Here is a 27,729-nt window from a genome sequence, read left to right on the forward strand (position 1 = left end):
GAATAAAACCGAGCGATCGACGCGTTGATAAACGGAGTAATTGTTAACGTTCGCGTAAAAGCCGATTCGCGTTCGATATCGTCGTTACGTATCGAAAGCCGGTAACCGTCGCGTGAAGAACGAAAAATTAAAGAGGAGAACAAAAGCAAATTACTCTATAATTATCCGTAATCTGATGTCGTTGATTCTCGTTACAATCTGAACGGAATAGAAGGGATTGTCGCAATAAAGGGGCAGCTCCAATTTCCAGTAAATTGAGTAAAGCGACAAAAATCAACTAAAAATCGATCAAAATCAAATCGTTGCTCAAGTCATAGTCAATTGATATTTGTAATAATAAGAAATTTTTCTACTTTTCGATACCTATATCCTTATTTTCACTGCCAATAAATCAAATTCAGATAGTGCTGTAAATATTTCAACTATCGACAAACACGCCGAATTGCTCGATCGAATAGAGAGTAACACGAAGGGGTGCCGAAGCTTATCGACACGCTACTGAGAAAAGGCAGTGTACTCGCGGATATTATGCAATCGAGAGAATCTCTGGCGTCTCGCTTGATGCAACAAGTGTCTTGCGGAGCGGCAAACGCGTCGTTCCTTCCGCGAAAGACTTCACCGGTTTCGAAGACCGCTCCTTGTTTTTCTAGAACGTATCTTATCGATGACAGATTGTAAACCGCCGTGGAACACTTTGCACGTGTTTTCTAGTCTACTCTAGTCGATACCAGACTACCTATATCATATATTACAACGTATATCGGAACACATTTTAGTATTAAATTCTTAAACCCTTTCCAAGGAATCCTTAATTTCCTAGCTATTCCAAATATTCTGCTATCGTTATCTAAATATTATCGTCGTTCCAAAGATATCAGCGTCTCTTTTTCTCGACCTTACGGACGAAAATCAAGGAGACCGCGCCTAGATCTAGCAAACAGTATCGTCACGCTGTGTCGTCAAGAAGAACGGCGTCTTTGAGAAGATTCGACTCGTTCGATCGACAGGATCCGGCGAGTATATGCCCTTCGCGCGAACGTAAGGTAAATACAGCGGTAAAGCGAAATGAAACGCACCGTGCGATGGAATTTAGCCTCCCGCGATAGAGAAACGCTGCTAGAGATGTTATTACATAAAAGATAACGGGTGCGGGCAACCTACTTTGCTCGTGCAAGATTATCTTTTTACGTAACCCGTGGCCAAGCCGAAGATATTTAAAGGACTTTGTACTATTGCCACTGGTTACGGTCGTGTTTTACGAGGCGAGAGGGATGATTTGAGCGAACGAGAACCGCCAACCCGAGGATGTTTAAATTTCATGCAAAACGTTTCCTGGTACGTTTGGCCGATCGTTCACCGTTCCAAGAATTTCCTCGTTAACCGGCGGTACACACCTGACTTCCTTGGTTCGAAAATCGGGAAAAAACATCCTCCAGCGAGATAACGACGATAACCGTGTGATTTATAGTAATTCGTGAAGTAATTACGACTTGGCTAAGCTGCCGCGAATGTGATGAGAAACAGCGATTCGTTCTTTGACTTTGACATTCCGTACTAATTATTTATCGATGTAAGTATATATATATGATACTTATCACCATTGTGTAATAAGGATTTATTTTTTACTCGTGAAGATTTCCGTTTCTGAGTCTATTGGGAAGAAGAAGTAATTGTTAGAAACAGATTGGCAGATAACGATGTAATAACATAATAACAAAAGTTATCGAAGTAGTAAGTGTATGAGGTAATAATTAAAAATATAGATATATAAATACGTAGATTTTAAATCACAGAATGTCGAGGATCGATTTTAGACATCCAAACAAGTTATATCGGTCGAGTTAGAAGCGATGGAATTTTATGCTAGAACCTACACCACCCACTGTACCGGGTTGAAAGAAACCACAAATCGTTCGATCCGATAACTGTTGTATTAAACCTGCGAGCAAACAAACAGATAAACGAATCGTCGACTCGTTGACCCAGTTACTATACTTTGCGGTAGACACTCGTGTGCGCAGTTCGACTAACCCGCGAGAAAACCAGTCGCATTTCTATCTGAACGACTCGACATTCCGATCCCTTGTCAGATTAGGGATAATCGAACGAATGACAGTCGATCGCGGATCTCGGTTATCTTCAACGAACAATTCGCCGATCGAAAATCAACGACGAAGAAGCACGTCGAGCAATTTCAATTTTACAGCGGAACGACGAATTGATCAAACCACACGCAGACATTCGACTTACGTAACTGGAATAATGTACAGAATGGATTGGACCAATTAAATGTAGCTATTTGTAACATCGCGACTTTTATTATGCCACGCGTTATCGTTAAGCGTATCACGTAAAAGATGCGTTAGAAAGTTGCGGTGCCGAGTCGAGACGTAAACACGCATGTACTTGACAACATACCGATTAATTTCTAATGTAATTTTTAATGATCGTTCCGAGTTCGTGTCAATGTAGAATTTGTAGGTGCGAATGTTTCTTCGATGTTACGATAATACTTGAAAGATAGGCCATTATTCAGATAGTAGATAGATTTATGGTCTTTGCAAAGTTTCCTTCCTCGATTCTATTATTTTCACGCTTTCTGTACTTACATATTATATCTAGCGAGTAAATTCCAGGATGTGAAGAAGGATTGCGTCTTTTAATTGTTAAAAATAGTCACGAGATCGCGTTTTAAAGGACAAACACCACACTACATAAATCATAAACGATTGAGATATACAATAGAAATAAAACTATCGTCGTCCTTTTATTGCTTTTCATTATAGAAGAATTACCTACAAATACCTACAGATAAGCACACAGATCACATAGAAAAATCGGACCAATCTTCATGGAAGAATCTTTTTTACGATTTTCTAAACTCTCCGATTTCTATCAAGGAAACGATTACTCGAATAAACTGCTAGCTCTATTCGAATGAAAATGGAAGCGATGGAAACGGGCGAACCTATTAATAAAAATCACTCGTTCCCGTCTCCTTGAGGTCTACGTGTATGCATTTCCTACGTGTGTTCAGCATGCGAACGATAAGCCGATCGTTAGTTTGCACGTGTTCCCCGGTGCACACGCGTAAGTACTTTTGATACGTGACATCACTCAGCGGCGGATTGCTCCGTCAATCGTAGCTTCCACGCTCGCCAGAACAGCGTCGGGGCTCTTCAAGGCCTGCTATAAAATTCATCAGACAACCATAAAGCCCTGTAAAGTCAGCGTGTGGACGAGCGCGTGTATCGCGACGGAGGAAGCAAGTTTCGAGGCGATCGCCGTGCCGAGTACAAATCCATCGTGAAACGGTAAACAACGGCCATCCACGCGCATTCTGATCATCGTAGGCGTAACATTACGCGAACAAGCTGACGATCACGACAGGGAGTGGTAAAAGGTCGAAGGAGGCGATTTGTGCGCATTAAAATTTCATTACTTGTGCTGTATCGAATATTTTCTTCGTCTCTATAAAATGTATAACTTCGACACGTGTCTTGTAATTTCCATATACATGTTCAATTTCACTTTGAAACTTTCAAATCTTCATTTTTTGAATTTTCGTGCGATGGTTTTATTATTGTCGGGGACATCTAATCGAACGTACGAGAAGATCTACGACAGACCTGTAACACGAACACTCAAATTCCACGATGGTTGTTATGAGCGTTCGTAGAGGAGAGCGTTCCAAGAATACACTGTTTGAACGCATTGTAACCAGTTTCTCGGATCTGCCTGTACGAACGACGTCCCGAAGATCCGAAATTTATTTCCCTTCGTAAACACGCTGACCACTATCACGTTTTCAACGTCCGATCTTTGCATCTACCAATCTCTTTTCGCAGCCATAAATTCTTTGTCAATTCCGCGAATTGTGATCTTCGAAAGAGACGATAAAACACTGATGAATTTTTCGGAAAGTATCCAAGCATCGACCGTTCGATTTTCGTCGATTTTTTCCGATTTTCGCCTGGCAATTTCCCCGTTAGGGCGAAGCATAGCGGGCATCGGGATGCAATAAAGTATGAAACGAGCACAGATAATTAGTCGGAACGCGAACATGGCGTAATCGTGAGGAAGGGAAGCGAAACGGCTTTGATAAAACGCATAAAACTCGTGGTAACCGGTCGTAAGATAAAACTGTACAGTGCAGCAGCATGATAAACAATGCAAAAAGAACAGGCTTTTTGTCGGTCGAGCCGATAAAAAGAGCAAGACGATGTTGGGGAACGCGCCGCCAACAGAATCGCCACGATTCGCTAGCTGCAGATAAACCGCTAACGATACGATTGCAATTTTTGTGTTAAACAGATAATTGAAGAGCTGAAATGGTACGTAAAGTAAACGCCACGAGTAGAGGATTCTTGGTATGGATTGCTGGTTTGAAGTCGAATTATTTTAACACTTCTAACGTTTGCGCGAAGTCTGTGCTCAGCAAGTCGAAATTCCTGGAATTTAGATCCTCTTAGTAGAAAGAAGATCGTTCTTTATTTTTCGAGGAATCTCGTGATCCATATATAAAAAACCCAATTTCACTCCTAGGCTCTGATCTAACTTTACATTTTCTCGTCGTAAGATAATGTCGTTGACAAATAACGTCGTACGTTAGAAAGACAAATATCATCACTAATAAGACAAAATTATAAAGGACGTTGAGGATTGCTAGAGCGTCACGCTGGCCATTTATCGATTCGTACAGACTTCTTCTGTTTGGACACTAAATAGTTGGCCAAAGATCGTATGCAGATTTATTCGATGAAAAATAAACACACACGGTGGATAGCAACAGTCCGACAGCTGACTATTTTCGAGTCACGTTTATCCCTGGTTCGACCACTAATTTCGCGACCGGAATTCTACCGATTCGATCGAGACAACGTAAGTAGATATACCATACGATATATCACGTCTAAAACATAAGAGCACTAAGAACGAAAAATAAATCAGTAGGACCTTGGTGAAATCCTACCATTTACCATAATTCTCATCTAAGAATTCCGCTATTGTTTATGACGCATCATTGTTTACAAATCATAGAATACAACGTGCGCGTATACAGGATGTGTTCCACGCGGGGGAGACGCGATATGCGACGGTCGAGGTAAGTTAGATTCGCATTTGGCGAAATGCCCGGCTAGTTTATCGCAGCGGTTCGTATGATGTTATATCTTACGTCGTTACGCGTTCTTTCTCGTTTTATTCGACGCATACGCGCGTGCCTGTTGTCGCGAAGGATTACGCGGAGGATCGCGTGGGTGAAACAAAGTCTCTGACGACGGGCAAGAATTCCGTAAAACAAGATTACGTAATCGGCTCGTCGTATTGCAAAATGGCTATCGTAACCGGTCATTGTGAACGAACTGCAATCTCCTTTAACACATTTCTGCAATAATGTCGATGACTCGATCGCAAGAGGAAATTTTGTCGAGATTCGAACTACAAAGTACGGAATATTGTAATAAAATTATCATTATTATTATTATTATTATTATTCACGGTTATATAACCCTTTAGCATACAAATTCGATCGCAAGCTTCTTGTGGGTGACAATACTCTATTGACATTATATTTGAAGGAGAATTGCAACCAGAAAAAGTTAATCGAATCACAAAATTTATTGGTGTTAATTATTACGCGATTAACATAGTTAAGTTGGCGAAACCTCGTACAGCGAGCTGTTTCATGCAGTAAATTACGAGTTCTTCTGAGCAGCATTGACGTATTTAACTTAAAACGAGATAATATTTCAGAGTATAAAATAGCGTCGTTTAATATTTTATGCGCCATTAGCGAGTCAAATATAATTCAAGAGGCCAGAAATTTAACTGACTTCGCATGTCCAAGAAATCATAATGATACGTGAACGACATTGAACGGCCAATTAAGGATCTAAATTTTACGAGCTTGCAATACTCAATGAGAGGATAAAGAAATGTTTAGTCAACGCAGATTCTAAGATCAAACTTTTTGTCCGATTAACGTAAGATAATATTTAAACGAATCGTTTGAAACGGTGAGCGAGAAAGTTTAATACTATGGCCTAAGTCTAATCAATTATTTAACTTGAATCAGCTGAGCTGGTACTCATCATCGATAAATAACGTGGTAGACATACAACGAATAGGAAACACGTCGATAAATAACATAGTGGACTTACAACGAATAGAAAACATACCGATAAATAACGTAATGCATTTACAACGAATGAAGAATGTGTAATGTATAACACGAGACACAGTAAGAATACATGAAAAAGTAACATCGATCCAGGATATGCAAATAACGCTCTTACATCGAAATGAGAATACATCGAACATCTTTTGCAAACATGGAAATAAATTATTATTGATTTCACGTGTTCGTGAAACGAAAGAATTCATTTTTAAATTTATTAAGTTGTAACATATATTCGTCCTGCTTTTCTCCTTTGCGTATAAAAATAAAAAGAGGATGCATTTACGTTACGACATGATATATCGACTAGAAATATTTCCTTCTCTCGATGAGCACTGTCAGCTCGCAAAATTATACAACGAGCGTTCACTTGCGCATGATTTCAAATCGCGAATACGTCTCGCGAATTACCTTAAAAATATAATCATCTTGGATGAGTGCTAATCGATGTAATAATTTTGTAGCGGTGGGGAACGGCGCAATATCTCGACACGTGTAACGTTGTTCGCCGAATGCGAACAAGATCAGAACACGGATCTATCATACGTGCGCCGCGTGTACACTACTGTACACCCGTCCCCACACTTGGCGTAGTTTATTTGTTGATAGATTTCAATTTCGGTCGGTGTATTTGCTAGTCGAGTCGTTAACGAGATCCTAAAGATATCTGAAATTGTTTGGCGCTGACCTAGAAATAAACAATTCTTGTTCTATGTAGATACGTGGCGTATGTTTGTTATTTATGTATGCGCCTAGGTTCGATACAATGTGAAAGAAAGATAATCTAAAAAGGTAACCGGTACGAGACACTATAATTTTATAGAAGAAAATTATGTACGTAAGAAGAAGAAATAAGATCGATTAAATCGAAGATAATTATGCAGTTTGGGAAATCTCGACGAACAAAATTGTACTGAATGCACATAACGTTATCCGACAATATTTAGAGAATGAAACAGATCTCCACTTAGATTCTAACTCTTCATTTGAATTCATAATATTTTGAATTTGCATACACATCCGCGGTACAGATATAACACATATCCCAGAGTAGATAACCATTACCCTCATAAAAAGTAACTATATTATTCATGCACACAAGTATCTATTAAATCTGAACCTTCTTCTATCCACCATTACGTTTACAAACTATAATACAAACACGAGAATCTCTTTTTGCAAACTCAGCGACTTATCTTCCATTTATCCAACTTATTTGTAATGCACGTGATTTCTGACAAGCGACTATTAATCGTTTATATTCATTTTCGATAAAAAAACAGGCAGCGTCTATTAACAACAGAAGAAGGAACGAGATGTTCGAACGACGAGCACGCATAATTAATTATTACGTAAACTTGCAACCCGTATATTCTCCACGTGAGTCACTAAGAGAGAGAGAGAGAGAGAGAAAGAGAGAGATCCCATGAATTCGAATACATTTGGACGACCGAATGAACAGAAAATCGCGTAAACGATTATTGTTATCGTTCGCTATCGGTAGCACTATCGTGGTATTCACCGAGCGCGTGCGTGGCCGCGTGCACGCGAAAAAATGCGAGACGAGCTGCGATTTGATTAGCAGCAATCGCGATGTAACGCATATAAAACCGGAACGTACTATACTTTCGACTGACCTACTTCTCTTGTTTTTGTACGATACGCCCAGTTAAAGACCTAGGAGCACAGATAGAACGTACGACGATAAGTAAACGATGTCTATGCGAACACGATGAGCTTATCGTAATTCGAAGCGCTTTATTGCACCTCCTAATCAATTTTGCGAGTTGATTGGCTTTTTCTGGTTCAAGGAGGCGGAAGGTATTTTTCTTTTAGTTTGCCCGTTTATCATTGACTTCAAGGTTTCTGACTGAAAGGTTATCTAACCTGTTAAACCATAATAACGTAGCGCATTGAATTAACGATAGAAAAAATCAAAATTGACGCACTGATCTATGTAGAAGCTTATATTGTTAGAAACGTACGATAGAATAGCTAAATTTCTAAACCCAGCCCCATGACCAGTAAATGTCCTATTCTACTCGATTTAACGTTAGTAATAGTCAAACTCGGAGGGTGAACCGGTTTACCCCTCCAGGGAAGGTAAACCAAATGAAACGACAGGTTACACCGAACAGGTATAATTAAATGAAAGCTGTACAGAAATATATGCGCATTTTAGAAAGAGTCGTTCGATTCTTCAAAAATGTACTTCAACGAGCCTGCAAAATCTCAATGAAACATCACGAATTGATCATTGTGACCATCGTAATAGTTTCAGTATTAAGATAGATATTTAATTAAAGTAGAATAAATATCAGAATCACTGCGGAGAAATTTGAATATCAACGATATCGTTCGATAACCGGTAATATCGTACAATAGTATTGTTTCGTCGGATGAATCCTTGCGCAGCCCGGAATCTATCCCTCGGTCGAGATGGCCACTCGCCACGTCAACACAATTAAGCGGATGGCAATAATCCTAAGGAACTGTCATAAAACGAGGCTTTTCGATTTACCGCTAAAGCCGTCAATTGGCATAAAGCATCTTCGAATCAAGAGGTTTCTTATGGTTATTGCTCCATCAGGTAAAAATTGAGGAAACGTGGGTTTTCCCATGTTTCCCAGGATTCCACCCGCAAGCGACCAGTGGTGGGGCGATCATCATCACCGAACAAGAGTTTTCCTTTGCAACAGCATCGTCACCGAACTTCACTGGTTCATCATCTTTAGAACAGTCAACATCTCTTTATCGACTTTAGATCCTTGGATCATTCTCCTACTTCACCTTTATACCTTACGCACCAGCGTAGCTATCTTTTCTACAAAGATGTTGGAAATATATACTATCTGTGAACTGTTAATCAAGCATTATACTCGTTAAACTACCTCTATTATCCTAATCGAAATAGGAGTTCGATCTGTTCGTGGCGTCGATCGTTTTAATCGTAACGGGAATTTACGACTCCCGTTGACGCGCTTCCTCGTGATCGCGTCTGCCCGCGATTGGTCGATTAAACAAGTATCGTTCATCTGAATTTTTCTTGTGAAAGATATTCAATCGTCATGAAGATTGTTAAATCTATCCAATCTTCGACAAGCTTAAAAACGAAGAAATTTGAACTCAACGTAAGATGATCAATAGGCAAGCTCGAGAAGCATCTTTCACGAAGATACTTTGATCTCCGTGTACGAATAATCGGTTGGTGAACGTCAATTAGCAAAAATCGATTAAAGTTACGATGTATTTACGCGTTCACGTATTCTCATGCGAAGGCATTGCGATAACAGGGCGTTTGACCCCGGTGTATCGCGGCTGGACTATAATCCACTATATGACGTAGTTTGGTATTACAGTGAAACGCTGGTCGTGCAACGAGTATTGTGTGCGGAGCGGATTTACGCGCATACCGTACACGCTCGGCGAGTGCAGCCTGTACCCGGCGTCTAAAAAAAATCTCCACGCTTGATAACGAATAGGGGACACAGTTGAACATGTGACGATGACTGGCATGGGTAATTGGTGATATCCGACCATCGTTTCAGCCGGACTTCACGAAGATCAATGCAATTATGCGCGCAGTGTCGTCGCCTGGATTCCATCCACGAACAAATCACCGAATATCGTTCGATTCGAATCGCGAGATCGTCGAATCCTCGCGAACGATCGTCGAACATTTAAAATCCAGTTCTTGGTTTGTTGCATTAATAACGCGAGATTCCAACAAAATATAGACGACTCGAGATATTAATATAGATAAAAATATTCAAATATTCAAGCTTTTGAATATGTATTTGGCAGGATGATAATCATAGTGGTTTAAGACCGGACCTTTTAAATTCGCATTTAGTCGCGTATTTCAACTTCTGATTAATTATGATTTTATTCTTTAAGATTTCGATAAAATGTGTATTTGTGAGTTTTGTGATTTTATATTTTAAGATAAGATACTCGAGATACTCTCGATAAAATTACCAGTCACTAACGTTTTAATAACAAGATAAATAAAAGAGGAATTTAAGTGAATTAGCTTCTATCATAAACGATACTTCCACTCCGAAAATAAACTTGTGTTCTCCATGAGTAGATTAAGAAACGTTGACGCGACACGAACTAAAGAGTATCTTGGAAAGTCAAGAGACAATATTCGACGATTCTCGTGGGATGTGCGCTGACATCGAGAACTGTCAACAAGGGCAGCCGGTTGTCTGACACAATTACTGATTGCCAGTTTAGCCGAGCCGTCAGAGCAGAGGGTCAATCGAACGATTAAGTGCCCCTTTCACGAGGTCTTATCGAATTTTTCCTACATACGTCGATGAAACGACCCTCTTTCCCGTCTCTCTTCCCCCAGAATTCGCGATACTTTCTTTTTCCTGCATCGATAGGCTCGCGGTACCATTCTGCACGCAGCTCGTAACGCTTTTATCAACACGCTCGTCAATAAATCGTCGAACCCTCTTCCAATGATAAACAACTCGCTGGCATGCGACTGCATCTTTGCAAATATACAATATCTGGTAAAAGTTTCGAATTATATCGTTAGTCAATGAACTAATTTTATTTTTCAGTACCAAAACGAAGGATTTGATTAGAGTGGATTAGGTTACGGCTAAATTCGAGTTTCGATTAGATTCGGGAAGATTCTTAAAGTTAATTGCTATTTTTTTTTGCTAAGATTGCTATTTTTACAGATCGATAAAAGAATTCTAAAATAAAGTTTAATCGTCAATTTTGTTATTAATTTAAAATCTTCTTTTAAATCTTCTTTTAGTTTGATGGATCTTTGTCCGAAGATATCTCCCGAAGGTAGCAGAAATTCTAGGATTGCAGATATATAGAGAAATTTTCTTTAATTTGATAGATCTTTGTCGAAAGATTTGACCACAAAATACAAACTTCCAAGACTCGTAGATATTAATCGAAATTTCCCTTACGTTGATTAATTCGTATATTCAAAGACTTTACGAAAGCAGCGGAATACTAAACAGACGTTTCCTTTTGAATTGTATAATTGTATGCAATGAATCTAAACTTTTGGCGGGTAGTGTAACATAATTGAGGCGGGTTCGACGGTCATGCGACAACGAGGGAAAGACGCATTTTCTTCAAGTTACATACCACTACATCCGTAGATAGCTAGAGTGCAGAGTTTGTCACAATGTGATGATATGTGTATGAGACATTACGAAACGACGTTTGACTCGAGGTTTTTGCTTCGTGTGTCGTTTCGAATCTGAACGCGCAATTGTTTATTCTAAGTAGCGCGACAACGATGAGACATGTCTTGCTCTGATAGAGGCCACTTAATAAATCCAATCAACCGACTGTCCTTTATTCGAACGACACATCATGGTGGAGGTTTCAGTAAATGCGATCACAGAAGTCACTCGTGACCTGCGCAGAAAATAACGCAGCAATATTATCATAATACGAGATAAAGCGATGTAACACGTTGCATCTTAAACCTTGTCTAGATTACTACTCGAGTCAGTCGAGCCAGACGTGTATAGCGGATTCCACAGGAGAAAATAATCTAAAGCACAGAATAACTCTGAAGGTTTTTATTCGTATCACGTAAAATCAATACTCTATCTGTGTATTCTAAAAAATATACAAAAGTGACGTTAGAATATTAGAAGAAAAGATCGAGAACTGAAAGAAAGTTCTCCTTTTCCCAGTATGAAAAGAGAATTGTGTATCCAAAAAGAATAGGAAAAATGTTCAATGTTTTCTGGCCAAGTCAAATGTATCATCCACGAATATTCCGTTGCACCGTATATTTTCCATTATCAAATACAATAAAGACACAAGTCGGCAGAAACGTCAGTCTACTGTGAAATTCTTCAAGCCGAGAGTATTTTGGTGAATGTTAAGAGTCCATTTACTCGAAAACAAAACGCCAGGTGAAAAAATTGTATTCTATATTTCCTTCAAAACTTGTTTCTTCTCGTGTAAAATTATCTATCCGTCGATTGTATCATTAGCTACAGGATACTCTATAAAACGGAATGTGATCGTCGAAAAGATCGAGATCACAGACAGCGTGGATGGATGATCGACCAAGCTTTGCATAACAATCGACGCGTGAACAACCTCACGTTCAAGGAAAGATATGCCGTTTCGTTTGCTCGTGTGCGTCGTCCTCGCGTGGCTAATTATAAATAAAATAAAGATAAAGCTCGCGGTTCAAAGGGTAGATGCGGAGAAGAAGGAAGGAAGAGATGGAGCGGAAAAGAGATAGCGTGCGACAAAACGCATTGCGTGGGCGGTGTTACGCGTAAATACGCGAGGAGACGCGAATGGCGACGAGACGACGCGATGAGATCGATTAATCGCCAACTAATTAAGAAATCAAACGCGAGAAATAAGAAAATTCTGAAGTTCGATGTTTCTATCTTCGAAGATAATTGGAAATGAAGGTGGCACGCGACGATCGTCACCTTGAAATTTGCATATCGATATTTGCATTCGTTGTATATCGAATATTAAGGTTGTCACACGAATGCAAATTACATTTTCACCGAGCGAACGAGGAAGCAAAAGAATAAAAGAACTCGAAAAGCGTTCGAGACGATGTATACGTCATTGGCCATTATCCTGCGCTATTTTTGTTCGCAGTCGGTTAGTAATTAGGCGATAACGTATTCGAAAGATGAGATTGATGCAATTATAGATTATCGAGGTCGCGATTAATATGTCGCGTAACGTCTCGATACGCGCACCGAACTCGATCGAAACTCGGATGCTTCCTTGACTCTGATATCAACCGACGATGAATCGTAGAATTAAATTAACGTGGCCATCTATGAAATCCTTGAAAGCCTAATAACAATTCTACGCTCTATCACTGCGAGCTTAACACCTCAACGTACGATAAGCCAACGTTGTAACCTAAACTCACACAGTTTATCATCAGCAAGATAAATGTGAAAAATAAAAAGAAAAGGATATTCTTGGTTAATTGCTAATTTCTTGCACCAGCACTTATCAACATAAATATACATGACCAACGTGTAAATGGAAATTGTCGCGCTGTCAGAAACCAGTTATGTTTATCGATCCCCACGAAATTGCGTTTCAACGAAATCCACCATCGAATGCATCGCTCGAGTGGCGTATTATCTTTCGAACGACGTGAAACGATGTCGACAATCGGCACAGAAAGTCACCCCATCGCGAAACCACAATCGAAAATACAACGCACCACCTGCGTATCGCGTGGCGTCTGATGATATCATTGTTTTGCAATGTTGCATCATGTGACTGCCTCGCATAATTCAATGTAAACAACATAATGCTAGGACGAAAAAAAAAGATATCTCTTCGAGAGCTTCGGTGAACGATAGATAAATCATAGACTTGAAAGGCAAGCGGAAGAAGAGGTCGAGGATCCTGATGTTGAGCGTTATTCAGATTAAACCAGTTCCTTGGCTAATTTTTGTATCGATATGTTTAATTTATTCTATTTATTGGTCAACACGGATGATCTCGAAATAAACGAGATTTAATACGAAGCAATTAATAAAACGTTACGAAATATTGGAAGAAAATTTTCATTTCGATCGAGAGGGAACACGAAAAATGACACGAAACCAGAAATAATATCAGATTAGCAACTGCTGTTCCTTTCAATCTTAATTAACACATCATCTGCAACCTTATTTTTACTGACGTCGTCTACATGCTGATTTAGGTTCATGCACCTTCTTTCAGGTTTTTGCGTTTTCACAAATTCCAAAAAAATTCTTCGAAACTCTTCCAACTTTCTAGAATATCATCGACTAATTTATTAAATTGGTATATGTCATTTTAATCTTTCTCGGTAAGACGAAATTTATACAAAACACGAAAGATGATGAAAAATTACTTGAAATTACTGGTTGAAAACGACTTGGTATCCAGATGAAGCGTTAAATAAAGGTTCGCGGTAGTGTACTTCGACGATGCTTAAATTTAAATAATTTGACTAATTTCAGCCAGGCTTTGGCGTTGTTTTTCTCTCTTGTCATAAAAAAGCGGATCCTCCTCAAGAGAGAATATCATGTCCTTCGCACGACTCGCGAAACCGGCTATTAAAAGTTCCACATTCGTTTTCTCGAACGGTGGTGGCCCTCTTCCTCGTACCCACGCGTGTGTATACAGCAGTATATACACAGAAGAACGTGAACGGGCCGTGGCCGATTGCGTGATCTCGACAAATAGAATAACTCGATCTGGGACGCAGAGAGTCCTGCTGTCATGCCGGTTTGGCGCCACTCGTTACAAACAGAAGCACGCGCCACGAGCAGAACAAGGCGTCCAAGAAAAAGGCAGGGAAACGGGTGGGGACTCGACAAGAGGCTCTTTATCGAATTTCGACGCGGAACACGAAAAACGCGACGGGATTTCAAAATTTCTCTTGTCTGGGCAATCGGCGTTCGCACCTTCGATCGCCGCATTTCGTGTTTTCACGGGTGTCGATTGGACGAGAACGAGAGTGTAGAATTCATTTACTTGAATCCAGCGGACATAAACAATTCGTTTAACCGAAATTCGACGAGTTTTCTCTATGTCTTTTGTTCGAACTGTATTTCTCTTCCTCGTGCTTCTGTCATTCATGGGAAAAGATTTTACATTTAGACAAGCGAATTCGATGAACGCCCTACCTTTATAATAAATATCTCGCCATACTCGTGGTAATGATTCAGAATCAAACACAAAGTTTAATCTTAGCTTTGAGTTTAATTCCAGTTACAAGCGTTACAGATCACTGAGATAGCAAGTTTATGGATACAATATTTCAATACTTTTCCTCAAACATCGTAACGAAGCCGTAAATAACGTTGACGTGTATATTCAAAAAACAAAGTCACGAGACAAGAGGTTAATTGGTTACTAACTAAAATTTCGTTCAAACAAATGAAGTTTCGATAAATAAATAGCATTTCGCTCTATGTACTTGTTTGTTTCGTACATCTGTATACACCCGTTTGACGTCAGAAAGAGTTTTGATTCTTTACTATTACACTTGCTCGCAAGTATTTTGAAATATAATTCATTCGATCAAGACGAGATGGTTCGGTGTCCTCGTCAATGCCATTAACACACTTTTCTTATCTCAATTTCTGGTAAACAAGAGAAAGCAGAAAGCAGTTGGAGTGAGAGATCGCTTATTTTTGTAATAGCTGCAGACACGTGTCTCCCGAGGCAAGGAAGAAGATCGAAAGCAGATTTAGCTCGAGCATCGAACCAACAGCTTTCGGAATAACAAAATACCGAAGCTATTAACAGAGCTATGCGGCAGCATTGGCAATGTATTTGGAATTTGACGAATTATATCGATATCACGCGTTCCTTTTGTAAATAAATCGAGTTACGAGTGCTCGAGTAAATAAATTATCGAACGACGAATGTTGCAAAACGTATTCCTAACCGTACGATGACCAAAATTAACGTGAGAGCCAGTTGCATTGGAAAATGCTTCTCCAAGTATAACGTAGTCGCGTGTGACGAGATTGTACGATAACGAAATCAGTTTTCGACAGATACGTCAGCTAGAAAAGAAATTCGCTTCGCGAATTTTCGAGAACCACGGAACCTGAAGTCACGCGTATAATTTTAACGTTTTTATTTAGAGTTTGATAATAACAAACGTGCCGTGAAAATCCCTATTTATGGTACATCTGCGAAAGAATGCGCGGTTAACTCGTTTCGATTCTAATACTTACGACCTATGCAACGGAAGAGGAATTACTTAACCTCTTCAGGGTCGAATTTATTAAGATCAGAAGATAAATGTTTTTCTTATTTCTCTGAGAAATATCGCGTATTCTACATGAATATCGCCATAAAGCATCGAGGTTAATTATTCGTGAAACGACTCGGTATACATTATTTACGATAATTTTCATTGTTTTTCGTCAAATCATGCTTAAACCAGGCATTAACATATCCATTGTTTTGCACATCAGATATTCGTTCTAATTATTCTTTCATATCATATGATTCTGCTACAGACTACTCGTAACTAGCATGAATTTGATATGTCTAGTAATTATAACAAATTTCTATATATTTCCGTCTGTTACAAACCTCTTGTTAACTTTGTGTAAATTCTAGTGAATTATTCGTGAAATTCTACTTAGACGAAGGAAAACATCACTCATAAACAAGCGATACAGCGCACAACACGTTAATAAATTATTCAGCCATACTTGTAGCCAAGAAATGCGACTTAGTTACAATTTTCTAAACCACCCACTTCCTCGTCGGATTTTCTCACTCATCCTATCATACTTTATTCTTATGCTATCCTTAACCCAGTTACTAAATACTGAGAATCTACGCTAGAAATTCTTCCTATTCTACAACTATTATTTCTGTCAACCACCCCTGCTGTTAACCGTCTGCTTATTACATCTTTTAATCTCTGCTATTTCCTTTTACCACTTCTTTCTCCATATTTTTCCTTATTTACTCTTTCTACTTTCCTTAACTATTTCTCCACCTGTTCCTATGTCTTATCCTTCGGAATCTTCTTCACGCTCGCTTTTATTCTTTCTGCTCCTGTGCAGTCCTCCATCGGATGTTTCAACCTGCCGCTATTCCTCTCGCGGATTCTTTCCTTTTCCAGCCTCCAATATCTATTCCCCTCTTCTACGTTCCCACATCTCGCACTAGCTATAATACTTTGCTTGCCCCCGCTCCTTTCTTCTTTAAATAGCGCGACATTCTGACGTCTTGTATGTACAGAGCATGGTATAAACAGAGTATTTGAACGATATTTAAATCGACGTGTTTACCAGTTTCGTTCAAGAGGTTAATAGAACAGGTAAATTATTCGATATATCAACGATGGAATATTATTCGACGCCTATATTGCACGTGTAATAAGCACTAACCTGCCGCGATAACCTGATAGTTTCAATCTGGATCCAACTACTAGTAGTAATTATCATGCGTGTGCTACACGTTATACATACATACATAGCGAGAATACGCAGAGATAGAACGATCGACTTTATTAGCGTCTCGTTGCACTAACTTCCAGTGCGCTCGTCACAGCGTATCGTTGCGAGCAATCTGCACGTAAAGCGATCGAATATCGTTCCAGATGTGCAACACCGTATCATAATCGTAGTCGAAAAATTTCCTCCGCCACAGTTTATAGAACGACACCCTTCAACGACGCTCGTTCATACGCTCACACGTAGGAATTCGCATATGTATATGTTAGAAATTTCAGAAAGTTACAATAAAATGCATTCGATAATATTCCATTTAATCGGATGCTAATTGTAAATACGACTTTGTCCCAATAAACAGAATTCGAATAAATGGGCTTCTATTATTATTCATTTCATCCGCGGATCATAGTATATTTATTCACCTATCGATCATTGAAGAAAGATCGTTCGAATACGATCTACAGAAAGTGTTGGCAGAACCTGATCACCGAATTGAAAAAATCTATTGACTATGCCCACATTTGGAGACATCTTCAAACACGATTTTCGTGAGAACGAGGCCTTCAACGAACAAATTTTACTCCACACTCGTAGACTGCAATATTGTGTATGGTATTGTGTTATTGATAAACAATAAAATCTAACATTGCATATACTCGTCTTGTTTTCTCACATTTTCACCCTTGGTCGCCCAGGAACTCGGCCGATTGTTCCTTGAGCGAGTAAAGACGCGAGACACGATAATGAAACGACGCAGAAGTGGTTCATTGAACACAAGTGTCCCGCATAGCTTCTGTTACATTTATCGACTGTTCAATTAATGTTGTGTTCACGGAACAGACCCGCATAGTGTTTACCATTTTGCCTCTAGTCCGAGGTCAGTTTTCCTCGAGGTGCACCTAATAATCGTCTATATTTATCGCCGGCTAAAAGACACGTGGGCAACCTGAGAAAACCGCAAACAAGCGAACACCGTCTGCATACGAGCAAACATTCGTTTTGCGTAAGCACGAAACGGCTAACCGTGAACAGGTACTAAGAGAAACGATCTATATACCAGGCCATCGCGTCATTCAATAATAATCGGCAGAGGTATCTGATCGACCGTAGGTAGCGATATTAAGACACTAAACTGCCACAAGTAACCAACAAACATCTATTTATAGCCGCTTAATTCGATCACATCAATGAGACGCTTGTCATACATGATTCACGATCATTCTATAATTATATAACGATATATCGACCGTACAGACGATAGAGCATATTACAATGCCCTTTATGAACAACCTACGATTTTCTTTTTTTACTTTTCAGACAACGATTGACGATCGCTCGAACAGATATCGCTTGGCGCTTCGGTAAACCACGTGTGACCAATTTACTATGATTTTCCAGAAAAAGACGCTGTATCTGATGAGTGATAAAAATCGCTACTTTTTTATAATTCCATTCTTCGATCGTCAACGTCCTTTCGGGCCATCGATTTTTAATAAAACTACTAAATATTTCTCCTCGTCAAGGATCAAATCGAAGTGGTCTTGACCAAAGACCGATTGATCGTGAAAATTTGCGATCATCGTTACGCAAATGATTATCTTACGTATTTATTAATAGCAATCGCCATTTGGCAACCACTGTTACCTATCAAGACCAACCATGTACGGGTCGTTCGTGTGTGTGTCGTACACGATTAATAGGTGAGCACCGCGTGGGGTTGTTTATGCCGATCTTTAGTCGCGTTTGTGCGTACACGCGTTCTTCTTCGATTTGCACACAATGCGCAAAATCGAGGCGTCGCGACCAACCGCCACCGCTCCGATTTGAGCAGAGCCACAGGATTCAGGCCAAAGAATTGTTGGAAATAAGGAATAATTATAAAAGAAGGATGTTTCATTTCGCGTGGTAATTATTCAGAGGAATTAATTAGGAATTTCGAGGATCAAGCTTAAGGACTGTAGACGATTAGGAAAACAAGGAGTGGTACAGTGAAGTTACATAAACTTTCTAAGGAGCATGTTTATAATTTGAAGAGATACTTGCTAACTCTGCGAGAATTTCGAAGAGTACTTAAGCGTACTTAATAGAATATAAATGGAGCATGCTTCGCGCGTATCTTTATTAAGAATCGGTTGCTAAGAAATATCTCTTGAGTAAGTGATATCGACACCCTTGCGTTTATTTCTTCTTTTACCGAATATTTAAGTCCGAGATAATGAAAATTATACGTAATTTCTACTAATTCCTACACTCTTTCTTTGTACCTGTTCTATCTAATTCTTACCGAAGAATTCAAGCTAAAGTCGAAGTTGAAACTCTAAAGTTCGTCGCAAACATATTCCTCTCGTGTCCAAACCATAACCCGTTTCGCGATTTAATATTATTATAACCCGTTTTGTGATTTAATATTATTACACGCTTAAGGCCAGGATTGAATCATCGACGAAACCTATCAAAATCGATCTCTCTATCTGGAAGATACGAAACTTCCTGAATCCCTGCAACAGTCGGTTACAAAGCCGACGAAAAAGAAAAAAGAAATGTACGTAACAACTTCTTTCGATCGTTCAGTTCAGACATTTACTTTCACCGAAAATTGGTCGTTCCTCTCTCAGACTTTGACGCAGAGTAGAAGCTCCTCGATCGAACCACGACCTCGATGCTTCGCTGCAGCAGGCGCCGACAGTCGCTTGAATATGCATGCAAATTCCATCCTGTATATAACGACTATCTGGCAACCGGTCGGCCAATCGGTACGAGTGACACAGATATTTTCTTAACCTCTAAAGGCACCTACGGCCGGTTCTGAGCGTAGCCAGTCGCGCGCAACACCGCTCGCGTACATATGCAAACACGGCTGTTCTCCGCGACGGATCTCTCGCTAGCGTGAAACGATTATGCAAGAACGCGCGCGCGATTTAACTTTCAAGGGACACGCATAGTATCTTCGGTATCTTTGTATCGCTGCATACGCTTTGGCCAATAAATAATAAAAAATATTAGATGGCAAGAAATTGTATAAGTTAGATCAGCGTTAGAATCGATGTGCTTCGATGGTTGAAATAAGTAGCTTGAGATATTTCGATGGCTGTGAGAACTTAAATATACAATACATATATGTGGTTCAAGGCTTTCTTCCTAATGCGAGCATTCTAATCTTTAGATCGAATATGGAATAGAAGATTTATTTTTCGTATCTATATGAAAATATAGAGAGGCAGGTTTTAAGCGGTTCCAAAGTGATTCGATTTTCATCGATGTTCAATTAGTTTTTATAGGTTTGCTCGAATTACTAGCAAGTGGAAGAAAGTGGCTAAAGTTGAAAGGGTTGTATACCACGTATAACCCTAAATACGATTGCAACACTGGGTATCGCCACTGAATGCTTGAATTTACGTCCTAACTATATCTGTTCCACTAACCACTGCGTATTATGACTTGGTAGTTACGACCGTTTCACGCGTCGAGGCTGATTCCCGTCTAGCGATTCGGAGCGGGGTCATCGAGCTATTTCGCACGTTTTTCACGCGTGGGCTCGAATTGCGGATAATCCGTGGGATGGGAGATTCGTCCAACGTTGGATCCAAAAAAGAACGAAGAAAACATCGAATTGACAAATTCTGGATGGTCGTTCAAGCCTACGGCGTAGCCTGCCGGGGCGAGCAACCGTCGCGTCCGTTGGCACGAAAACTAGGGCTTCTTCTAAATTCGATATAATTAGCGACAATGTTTGCTGATTTCTGTCTGGTTTACTTTACTAAGTGCCAGTTTATCATGACGGCTATCGTTGTTCACGACAAATCGTCCGTCTCGAAAATGAGCGTAAACACCAAGAAAAATTCTTTCCTGGCGCCTACGTTATGTTTATCGCAAAATTTCGAAATATTTTCGCACAACCGCAAGAATTGAAAATAATTAATCGCAAATACTAAAGATTTTCCATAACTTGGTAGGTGAATGCTTAACCCATTAACGGTAGAACTGGAACACATCGAAACGCCTGGTATTAGAATTGTAATTACTTTTCCGTTTGCAATTACTTTGCAATTACCAGGTGGTAAGTAGTTTTTGCCAGTACTGATGTTTACTTCCATCGAGATAGAAATACGATTGCATATACTTATTTATTTTTATCATATCGATTTGCCAATTAATTATATATAGCACACCTAGATACATAATATTAAAGTACTAACGTTAATCGGATCTAATCGGAAGACAATGTAATAATAGGTGACGAGCTAATTTGCCTTCCTTGACGAACGGATTAAATTTGAAGTGTTGTCTGAGAATTATAAATTGATTAATGGGGAAACACGCTTTCCTTCCGTGATTCCTTCGCTATTTACATCGTACCGTGTGCGAAGGCACCCTGTTTCGAAACACCGTTGCAAAACCGAAATTTTGGAATAAATTTCATCATTTCTTCTAAATTTCCTCGAGCTCAACGACCGATTCTCGGCTGCCAAAACGCATTAACCCGAATACCGGGAAACTTGTTACGCGAAAATCGCGTGAAAATCGCGTGAAGTTCGCAATCAAGCGATCGTTACGCGAAACAGCTGGCGAACGTGCATCTTGTTTTTCTTTCTATTTTTCCTTCCTGTAATTTCGAAGAAAACGCAGCGCAGAAGAAACGCGGGAACAGCGATAAAAAGCAGCGGAGAGTTCGATGACCGAGTTAAGTAGATAATGAGTAAAGTCGTCGTGGAATTGGAGGGAATTATTCCGCGAGCTGAATTGCATAACGCGGTGAGGACGATTACGCGTGGTGTTGCGCAGGTCTAGGTAAACGTACGCAACCGCGAGGACGTTAATCGTTTGGGAAGATTACGATCGATGTGGTAAACTGTTCTTACAAGTTTTCAGCTTAATACGAATCAATTGATTACAACGATCTTCGTAAATTTCGACCTTAACCTGTAATCAGTTACAGCGCTATACGTCAACTTTCACGATCGGTTGAAATCTTCAGATTAAAAATTTTAATCTGAACTTGCGAGTTATAATCGAAGATTCTTGAGACTTTTATTTCTCTTCAATTTCTCGTAAAAATATGAAATTGCATAGAGATCCACGGTCCAGAACTATTTCGCACGTTACCTGAGAGAGATATAATATTACAATAATGTCTATAACGTTCGAGATATTCCAGAATCCCATAGTAACAGTATGAATAAAATATCGCTTGAATAACTTGATGGTGCAGTTGGAAAAATGAAAACTGAATATACTTTTACTATAGATACATATGATATATATACAGGGTGGTTAGTAACTGGTGGTGCAAGCGGAAAGGGGGTGATTCTACGCGAAAGAAGAAGTCGAAAATATAGAATAAAAATTTTCTTTTTAATTCTTTTTTTTTTTTAATTTTTCCATCGAGACGATCTACAGTGAGATCCGTTATAACGAGACGCGATAAAGTGCACGCGTATCGAGCGAAAATTCAAAGTCGATTTTCTCGAAAACAAAGCCTCGAACGAAAAATTTTTATTCTATATTTTCGACTTCTTTTTTCGCGTAGAATCACCCCCTTTCCGCTTGTACCACCAGTTACCAACCGCCCTGTATATATGTGTATATATGTGTATGCATGCGGATGAAAATATTCCTATGAAATGTAAAGTTCGAACAATTCACGGAACAGCGGAAGAATTTGTCACGTTCGCGTCACAGTCCAATTTCTCCGAGCTCTCGAAACATGTATAATTGGAAACGTTCGTAGAACTCGTTTCCGGAGGAAGAACGGTGGTCTCGTTGTTCTACGAAACTAATTCGGTTTCCGTCAAACGGTGTTTTCCAAGTAATCGAACACCAACGATGCTTGGAAACGACGACACGGAAAACAAACAAGAGATAATGTATGTACGTACGTTTCTCGATCGAGAACGTTATTTCATTTTAATAGAACGTTCGATCGAATTCGTTTCGATTAACCGAAGAACATATACATAACAGGTAAGTATGGAAATCACCGAGAACATCACGATACATATTCATATAAAAGAAAAAAGAGATAACTGTCATAGCAGAATCATTTACACTTTTTGTATGGCATCTCATTAATGGTATTAACGTGATAATAGTCACGTAGCTATTTCATCGAAATACTCGTTCTTTGCTTAAACCGCTCTCCGCTTCCATCGATGTAATTCGATTTCGAACGAAACAACACAACGTCCTGACACGAAATATCGGTGATGTAACAGATATAGTATAGAAGATAGGAACAACGCTTAAATCAAATGATAAACCGTGTCTTTTCTCGCGTGTAGCTCGCCGATCGAAGGAGAGCACGTTGTTTCACAATCAATTATCTTAATGATTCGTTTCCGCGTGGTTCCACTTATGTTCTGTCGATTCGGCGTACACAACGCCAGGCCAGTTTCCTCGGTAATCGGTCAATTTTAAAACACTTCTAGAAACTGTAGCCTCTGCGAGAGGACTATCCGAACGAATGGCAAGCTGTATCTACTTGTCGGAGTCAGGTTGACATTTTGGGGCGTTCGATGAATCTTTACTTACTTGACCGTCGCGAATGTAGCCAATCTCTATCAGTACGAATGTGGACACTGCCAGACGCTACGAGTAATGGTAATAGGATGGTCGAGATGGTGGCGACAACGAATCCACGGTCCACAGGAGGACTCGTATCAACGTGCTACTCGATTCGGGTAACTTCCCGATCACTCAATCGGCAATTCGTCCAACGACTCACTAACCAACTAACTAACTCTAACTCTCGCTATAACTAACTCAATCCGAAAGAGGCTGCCCTTATATACTCCTGCCCCCGCTTCTCGGGTTAATCTTTGTTTTAAGGAGAGCCGTATAATCATTTCATACCTCTGTCAGGTGCATGTCCCTCCCGTGATCGCAGCTACGTCCGGTGACCTGTCATGTCACTTCGAGCCCAAACCCATCGTCATAAAGTCAGATTGGAACATTAAGACTATTTCTTATTTTTATTACTTAAGGGCGGCTATAGTAAAAGTCTGAACTAGTGTATTGGGGTTTTTCCTAACATTCCTTCTCCGACATAATAAACAATCAAACCGACGAAAGACAGCTTGATCGTTGTAATAAAATATTAGGCCACTGATCTACTAACCAATCGTGGAACGATACGATCGCACGTAGATAAATCAGGTTACGAATGGTTCAAGCAAAATTTCACTCTTGAATTTCTCTCCGCTGAACTTTTACTTTTGTTAAAAAAAAAAAAAAAAAATTGTCTTCCCTAGCATTTGACTGAACGAAGGATTATATAATACGCAGGAGACGTTGATAAATTTCTCGGAATATTTTTAGATTAGTGGGAAGCGTATAACAGTAAAAAAATTATGCTTGAATATAAACAGCTATCAAATAGATATAAAAGAATATGTGTGTATAGAATGTGTGCGTATAGAAGGTCAATTCTACTTAAACGTGCTATATTTGCAACTGTTCGCTATAAATATTGTCAACAATAAACTACGTATTAATAAATGGAACGTATCGACCAAGGATTAATGTATTAATGAAAAAACACCTGCGCACTTTACCAAAGTTGATGGACGATTGAAAAGACAAAGCAGGTGCGATTACAAGTCCAAATAAGTAGCCTCGATAAGAAATGGCTTTCGGTTTCTTTCCTGCTTTTGAGTTCATAAACCCGTCGTAAACAAATTAATGAGTCCATGTCAGTAAATCGAAATTATAAGATCGATCTTATCGATTGCATGATGACTAGAATTACTGTGCGTTCGAGGATGCTTAAGAACGGGGTTCGGTGTTCTGTGTAATAGCCGATTAAATGACTCGAGAAGCGGTGCATCGAGATAGGCTACGTTCCATGCTCTAACTCGCGAATGATGAAACGGGTATTAAGTTCGTACACAGGAAGACGAGGCAGGAGCGATTGGCTCTCGTGCAAGTTTGCATTAGACTAATTGCTCCTAATACCATCCTTTCGCTCTAATACTGTCGGAACAAAACTCGGTAAAACCGAACAAAACGACGCTATATGGAGATTCAATGGACCTATTTAAATCCTGTGATTGCTACGTCTCAAATGTAAGCAACCTTCACTTCATAATGGATGATTATTAGGGTGAAAAAATGTTAAAACGGAACCTGTATGTCTACGATTTTCCAAGAACTATTCTTCGATTAAGGTTAATTACAAATGTTACGATAAGATATATTCATGGATTAAAAACTTAAATATCGAATAACTAAAAACTCAAATATAACGTGCACTATCTTAAGAAAAAGAAAGCTATAAACTGTACTACTATCTAACGCAATAATTCCTAATCTCTTACGCGGTAGTATAAATACCAGTGTATCACTTTGGTACAAAAAATACAATCCCGTTTCTAATAGCGCGCCAAAAATAATCTACGAAACAAATTCAGGGGCATGCGCGCGCAGGTCAAGAGGCGCGAGAATCGCTTTCAAAGATGTTTACCAGCATTAACGACGATCGTAAGCCGCATACTTCTGCCTCGAGACGTTCTTAATGGTTTCACGTGTATCTTTTTCACGGAGATTACATAAGTCTCTTTGCGTGAGCTTAATTCATTCACGAACAGCTTACTCGTGATTCCAGTCACGTAGCACTTTAATTCTGCCTCGAATATTTAAGCCACCATAAAATCTTGTATCTAACAATTAACACGGACTCCCCTCGAACGTGATATCGCTAGATTTATACGCGATATTATACGATATTAAAGGAAACAGGCGAATTTTAATACGAGATGAATATCCAAGTTCGATGGTTAGCACGATATGAAATTACTGAAATACGTTCGAGCAATTACAGAGATATTCATCATATTAAAAACGAAAAGATCTCAGATTTCACTTACCCTGAAGATATCGCGATTAACGTGAGATAGGTGAATGGGAATTCGTTGGTAGCACTCACCTTTTCATCGAGGTTGTTCAGATCCGGCAACTGAAACAAAAACAATCGAGTCGAGTTAGTCCTACAATCGACACCATTTTGCAATGGCTATTACGAAAGAGGGTTAACGTTCTATCGTTTGAAATTCTTATACGATAATAATATTAAGGGTCGTAGAGTAGACGAGAGGGAGAGAAGCGTTACCTTAGTAGGTGATACGAATGTTGTGGATTCACATGTTGCTTAAAAAACATTAACGAATTATGTATGTACATACTAATTAATTTTAATCGCGATGCGAGCACAACAACAAGCTGACACACATATGACCGTGAACTGGAGAACGAATTGAAATTCACACGAGCAAGCGTCATCCTGCCATCTGTCGACGAATTCGATACTAACGTTTCCGTGAAAAACGAGACGAAAGGCTACGTTACCTACGTAAGTGCCTACTTTATCTACACACGAGTTTGGTCGGTCGGTAGATGCCGCCCACGGTACATGATTTTTTTTTTTTTTTTAGTCGCTTGCAAATTGAAGGAAATTGAAGCCAATTTGCAGCAATCAGCTGTCATGCTTGAATATATTCCGCAAGAGACTGTAGATAACGTGCAAGGATTAATTTAACGCTTGATACGTCAACCCATCTAATTAACCTTCATTATCCTCGTACGTGTCCCGAACCGAACGAAATAACGTGAAAGCGAAGAAGAAGGAGAAATTTCCTTCCGCGAGACATTTAAATAAATTGTTTTACAGCGATGACTAGCTCAAAGAAACTTCATGCAAATTTCAACAGTATTGGAACGAATAAAACATTCTCTCTACATTTGAAATTCATGAATTCCTTCGTCATGCGGTAACGGTTATAGTCTCACGACTTGTTTTCTAATTCGAAAATAAATTATCGTAATATCGCTGAAAAGCAAGACAGCCGCGATGACTCGACTTAATTATGAGATCGTCGCTGAGTCCCGTCGGGACACTATTTAAATGTCAAGATACACGCGCTAAGAGACCGATCACGGCTATCATATTCTTTCGCGCGTTCAAATTTCTGGTTCACCTCGATCCAGATTATCCGTAGCCGACCAAACCAGTGATTCACTTCGATATGGAAATAACTGACGCTAAATAATATATTTAATAACCTTGCCCGCTCTTGAAACATGATAACTCTCTTCGAACTAGGGAAAGACGTTACGTAAATGAAACGAGAACGTCTTTGAATTATACTTGTACTCCGACTTTGTCTTTCGACTTGTATCTCGAATATTCGAGAATTTTTAACTCTATCGTAATTATTTGATCGTAATAACGTTGATTACTTGATAACCAAAAAGAAAGACGACAAAAGAAAAGTCGTATTAGAACGTGAGAAATGGGAATCGATGGGTTGAGACTTGAAAGATATTTCGGAGGTCTCTGAAGGTCATTTCACGGTCAAGTATATATTTCCACGATGATATTTTAACTGAAACCGAGAAAGAATATCAAGTGCATATTTCGCCTTGAAGATGGCTTTAGCTATTCGAGTCTTACAAATGGTAGGAAGGAATGCATATCAGTGAAATCTGTTCAAACATTTACACTACAATCGATGCGTTATTTACCCGTCTTTGTCTGATACTACTTTCAACGTGTACCGAGAAAATAACACGACGTTTACAGCTGTGTATCGAGCGATACTCTACATA

General features: G+C 39.4%; 1 protein-coding gene across 5 annotated transcripts in view; it reads right to left on the bottom strand.

Annotated features, from left to right (window-relative positions):
- LOC126867603 (sestrin-1) overlaps window positions 1–27,729 on the bottom strand; it is a 152,853-nt gene that overhangs the window by 77,778 nt on the left and 47,346 nt on the right. For all 5 annotated transcript variants that reach the window (XM_050622286.1, XM_050622281.1, XM_050622285.1 and 2 more), the window contains one exon: window positions 26,051–26,080. In XM_050622286.1, coding sequence (XP_050478243.1) covers window positions 26,051–26,080 — 30 coding nt within the window. The remainder of the gene's footprint in view (window positions 1–26,050; window positions 26,081–27,729) is intronic.

Source organism: Bombus huntii, chromosome 7 (genome assembly GCF_024542735.1).
Source record: "Bombus huntii isolate Logan2020A chromosome 7, iyBomHunt1.1, whole genome shotgun sequence".
Lineage (NCBI taxonomy): Eukaryota > Metazoa > Arthropoda > Insecta > Hymenoptera > Apidae > Bombus > Bombus huntii.